Here is a 5,981-nt window from a genome sequence, read left to right on the forward strand (position 1 = left end):
GAATTAATAAATATTTAAATACCTACCATCTTTCCAAGTGAATTAATAAATATTTAAATACCTAACACCTTTCAGAGTTAACCAATATTTAGATATCTAACATCTTTCTGAGTGAGTTAATATTTAAATGTTTTTTTCAGAATTAAGCACATAGCTACACAATGCACTCCCCACAACAGGTATCGGAAACCTGATTTTTAGCAGCGCGAGTCTGCAGACATACCCGTGTCAATGGGGGGATAATATTTAGATACCTAATATCTTTCTACGGAAATTAATATTTAGATACCTAATATCTTTCTACATAAATTAATATTTAAATATCTAACATCTTATAGAGTTAACACTCTTACAAAAAGTGGGGCCTAATAGGCCCTAGAGCAACTTGAAAGGTTATTAATATTAGGCTAATAATTTTGTATTTAAATGAAATTGCCATTTAAATCCATTAATGAATGGATTAACGAGATTCCCACTGTCCCTATCTACTGTCTAGTGAAACCACAGCCAGGGGAACGGGCTTGGAAAAATCAGGACTAGAAACGTCTTTTCGTAGGAGTGTTAATGTATATATATAGATATCTAGCATCATTCCAAGTGAATTAATCAATATTTAGATATCTAACACCTTTCCAAGTGAGTTAATATCTAAATATCTAACACCTTTCCAAGTGAGTTAATATCTAAATATCTTACATATTTCCAAGTGAGTTAATATCTAAATATCTAACATCTTTCCAAGTGAGTTAATATCTAAATATCTAACATCTTTAAGTTAGTATTTGGATTTTTTTAGAATTAAGCACATAGCTACACAATGGGCTATCTCTGCACTCCCTACAACAGGTATCGAAAACCTGGTTTTCAGCAGACAAACCATTCAACTGGATACATTTAACAGCACAAACATTCTGAACTGTAGTTTGCATTCACAAGTTTTATTTCTTTCAGTAAAAGAAAGTGGCTCTTTGCAAGTTGAAAGTTTTATAAAACACAGGAAACACAGTCCAAGTATCAAAACATTCCTAGTATGACTCACTTCATAACTTTTCTGACCATTTATTGCAGTTTAATCTTCTAAACCTAGCAACATTGGCTATTGAACCAGTTGAAAAATGTTTTTAAGCTAAAAATTACAAACAAAAAACAGTTCCAGGTTGACAGAGCATAAAAAGAAAACATCTCTCTACTGACCAAAAAAAAAACACTTATCCTTATCTCCTAATGAAGTACTGCCTTTACTTTCTCAACCTTAAAACTGCAGTACCAAAGACACTTATTAACATATGGGGAATGAAACATTAGCAAAACAATTGTAGAACATTAAAATTTATAAACCACAGTATAGCACTAGTCTTTTATGACAATCTGTAGTCTAATATTTTAGACAGTAAAATATGCTAGAACTATTTTTAATCTACTAAGACTGGCTATCTTTGTATATTTCCTGTATCAAGTACAAGCTAAAGAGAAAATTAAGCAGACAATTAAAGTTTTCAGTCCAATAAATAAAAATTAACTGTCACAATACCATAAAAGAAAAGTGAGTTTATCTATGTTTTTACTACAGGCTGAAGCAGTGGATTCCCCTTTATTATAGTCTGTGATATAAACAAATAAAAACCTTTGGTACAATTTTAGGTGCTTCACAAAGTTTTCTAAAATATTAACATTTTTAACTAAATCCTAATTTAATGAAGTATAATTAATAGTTTAAGGTTTCGACAGATATATATATTATACACAACACATTAGCTGACTTAAAGACTTTTAACCATCACTTCTTACAATCCTTCATGGTTCATTAGCCACCGAAATAATCTCTTTATAGCAACCATATTTGGAATGAATACTGTAGTTGGTAAAATAGTGTTCAGGATAATCATGTTTCAGCTGTATACTGTAGTTGGTAAAATAGTGTTAGAGATAATCATGTTTTGGTTGAATATTGTACTTAAAAACACTTGTATTAATAAATCAAGCTTAACAGTGAATATTCAGAGAAATAACCACAATTTCTCGCCTTTTTTTTATATGCAGACAAATATTAGATGAAACCCAGATTTTGTACTCCTCAACTTCTGGTCTGTCATACTGTTTTCTAGTATAAAATTATCATTGGTATTAAACATTTCTTAAAAGATTTATTCAAAATATGTTTACTTCCAACTGAGGTATCACATGAATTAAACACCAAGTAAAGTGGTGAGCTGTTCAAGATCTAATGTTTAAATGAAATGAACTATAGTATTAAGGTATGGGCTATAACAATTTGGTGTACTAGTATATACTTCAAAATTGTATATTTGTAGTTATATACAACTTCATGGTATGATGACAGTAAAATGACAAGTATGACAGAAAATTATGAATATTGTATCTGATACCACTTCTTTAGATATCTGTTCATATAAAAAGAAAAATGTTACAACTGACTTATTTACAAAATGGAAGAATAATGATAACCGTAGTCTCTTCTAACAGTTATCTTCACAAACATCACAAGTAAAAAAGTTTGTCTGAGAGCTCTACACTTGGGTCTTTATGAAGGTTTTGACCTACCAAACACGCTAGTTTATGAGCATACTGGAAAAGGAAAAAAAAACAATTACTTTAAAGGCAATTTATTACAAGTGTTCTATAGAATATTTAATGACAAAAAAACAAATAACTTTGCACAACACAATACCACACTTGTGATCGAGGGCCTAATTTTTCAGTTTTAAACACTGTTGTGTTGTAAGCTGCCCTTGTTAATGAAGTGTTGATATTAAATTTCAGAACTGCTATAATCACTTTAAATAAAAACACAAGTTTGTAAAACAGTCTTCACACATAACCTCCTGATTTGCAAATCATTTTATTTTTCCACTGAGTTCAAGATATTTTAAGCCCTGAACATATGACTCATCATATGAGATCACACACTTTAGTTTAAACAGTTAACTTAAAGTCTTACACTGGTTTCAACACAGAAGTACAAGTTGAATTTAACACCGCCAGTGATTAGATAATTCTAACACAACACACATACAACAAACATACATCTCACACAAAAGGAGCAATCAGAAAATTGGTTACACCTAAGAAAAAATGCACCACGGACACCATAGTTTTCACAATGTTAAAAATGATGTCACAGTATACTAGCTCACCAGGAATGGACACCCTAGTGTTCACAATGGTGAAAATAGTGTCACAGTAGTTTACCAGGAATAGACACCCCAGTGTTCACAATGGTAAAAATGGTGTCACAGAGAAGACAGCTTATTGCAAATGGACAACCTAGTGTTCACAATGATAAAAATGGTGTCACAGTATACATGTTTAACAAGAATGCACAACCTATAGTTCATAATGGTAAAATGGTGTCACAGAAAAGACAGCTTTCCAGGAATTGACACCATATTGTTCACAATGGTGAAAATAATGCATCAGAGAAAAGAGTTTTATCAGGAATGGACACTATTGTTCACAATGGTAAAAATTATGTTTGGAGAAAATAGCTCATTAGGAACAGTTTCCCTATTCTTCAAAAGAAGTTTGCACTTCTATCCAACCATGTGCAAAATAGATGTACAGAAAACAAAAGAAGATGACAGTCTAAACAGGCTAAAGTGCAGTAAGAGATCTACAGTAGTAGTTACACATGCATATCAAATACAATAACAAAACTGGAACATTCATATAGAAGAAAAACTACATAAGTTTGAATCTATTAAACTTTAGAAAGCTGTGCACACACACACAAACACAATATACATCTCTTGAGACATTAAATTTGGTAAACAGTATATTCTAAATTAAATTGCTTCATGTTTTGAAAACAAACAATTGGATGTGCACTCACCTGGCATGGGGCTGGAACTCGAATTGTGCCAGGCCAGTTATAATACAGATGAGTGAGCTTGTAAGTCAATCGTTGCATCCAGTCAGGCCTCATGTTGCTCGAATCATAGATAACGACATAGTGGGTAGGTGTCACAGTGCCTTGTCGAACATGCTGAGAGACCAAGAAGAAATCGTACCTGTCACAAAATAATGTGGTATCATTAAATTTAACACTGTGGGAATAGCACAGTAACCTTATATTCTAAATATCTGCATCAAAATTACATACACGAAAAATACAGGATGTACTAAACTTAGTATACCTCAGAATCCAAGGTTCAATGGAAGTAGTTAGATGAATAAAGTCAACAGAAAAGAGAGGTTCCAAAAATTAACATTAATGTTATTATGATATAACATAAATACTTCTTTTAATTTCTCATGAAACACCACCAGTCTTCCCTTGATAAACATTCATATTCATGTAACTACCCTAATGCTTTCTTTGATGGATTTGTTTAGGCAGAGTATTCATGATGAAACTTTGTAGAATGGACAGCAACTACCTGTTGTGGAGACACAAGTGTAGAGGACAACATTTCAAAAGTCTTCCGTCTTCCTCTACACTTGTGTCTCCACAACAGGCAATTGCCATCCATTCTACAAAGTTTCATGTGTACATGCTTCTTTGTAGAATATTTTAAATTTGTTTTCAATATTATTTAACAATGTACAGTTGTGTATTCTGTAGAGATGTAATGATTTTTATATAATTGTTCTTTTGGTTGTTACAAAATTCAGTAAGTAGCTTTCATGTGTCACCTAATAAGAGTGCATTGTTGTTTCAGTGGATTTTCCATGTATTCTTCTGTTGTTCTTAGATCCAGTGATTTACTGTTTTCATTCTAGTGATGATGGACAGAGGGTTTTTTCTTGTTTTCCTAACAGAAACAGCCACTACCTGAATACCCAAAAAGGAACTCATCAAAACTTTTCACACACTGTTGTAGAACACAGGCCCTAAATGCCACAAAAAGTTATAAACCTTTATGGGTTTCTAGCATCTTGTGAATCAGTGTTGTCTTTATACCATGTCACAGATTAAATCAAAGCATTACTTATTAACATGCAAGACAAACTAGCACAAAAAACCAACAATTTTATTAATTAATGATATCTCCAACATACCTGATCTAACACAATCTTATCTAGTTTCAAACAAACATAGTCTAACTAGACTAGTGAACAAAACTTCAAAACACCTACCAGTTCTGTTGAGTTACTGTGTGATCCAAGATAGTACCAGAAGGAGGGTTGTCTAAGGATTTGTGTCCTCTTCCATTCTTTCATGAAAATAATAAAAATAGTCCACTACTAACAAAGGATCAGTTGAGACTTAAAAAAAAAATTAAATATTATTCTTGTGATTCTCATTTTCAGTATTTTATTTCAATTTTCTTTATAGAAGCTATTTGAACACATTCTTATGGTCTTAAATAATGTGCACCTTTTAACAAAACAAATCTAAAGTTACATACCTACACATCAAAAGTGAAAGTACATTAATAACTGGCAAAATTACATTAATATAAAAATGTATTCTCAAGATGGCTCATGAATGTTAAAACTTTAATTAAAACAATGTACAGAACAATGTTCCAAACTTCTTAGGTCATCTTCAGGTTAATATTAAAACAATATTTTCCAGGATTATAAGGTAACAAGTCATACTTACCAAACTGAGAAATATTCTTGTGTTGATACGTTTTTGGACAACAAGGACAGACAAAGTAGGTTCATATGATTCTCCAAAATGTTGAAAACAACTAGAAACTTGTTCTACTTCATATTCTGCAATGTGCTTCATCTGGCTGTGAGAAACTCCGTCTCGAAAAATGAAAATTTTTTTTGGTAGATCATGGTTCACCTAAACAGATAAACAAATAGATATCAAACTATGAATCCAAACTCTTACACAATAAAATACCCTCTAATTTGTAATACACAAAACATCTCAAAAAGAACTAGCACTTAAATATTTCTGTCACCTCAATTATGTGAAAAAATTTCTTACAAACATTTGTATCACACACAAACTAAGCTAAACTTCTCTCAACAAAAATTATCAATTCTATTGAACACATGTTCAA

General features: G+C 31.6%; 1 protein-coding gene across 1 annotated transcript; it reads right to left on the reverse strand.

Annotated features, from left to right (window-relative positions):
- Positions 1-916: 916 nt before the first annotated feature.
- LOC143252422 (piwi-like protein Ago3) lies at positions 917-5,754 on the reverse strand. Its single transcript, XM_076504507.1, has 4 exons — positions 5,567-5,754; positions 5,098-5,174; positions 3,851-4,028; positions 917-2,586 (listed from the first exon to the last, which is right to left on the reverse strand). The coding sequence occupies exons 1-4, from the start codon at positions 5,696-5,698 to the stop codon at positions 2,500-2,502; spliced, it is 474 nt and encodes a 157-aa protein (XP_076360622.1). The 5' UTR covers positions 5,699-5,754; the 3' UTR covers positions 917-2,499.
- Positions 5,755-5,981: the final 227 nt, after the last annotated feature.

This window comes from Tachypleus tridentatus, chromosome 6 (genome assembly GCF_004210375.1).
Source record: "Tachypleus tridentatus isolate NWPU-2018 chromosome 6, ASM421037v1, whole genome shotgun sequence".
NCBI lineage: Eukaryota > Metazoa > Arthropoda > Merostomata > Xiphosura > Limulidae > Tachypleus > Tachypleus tridentatus.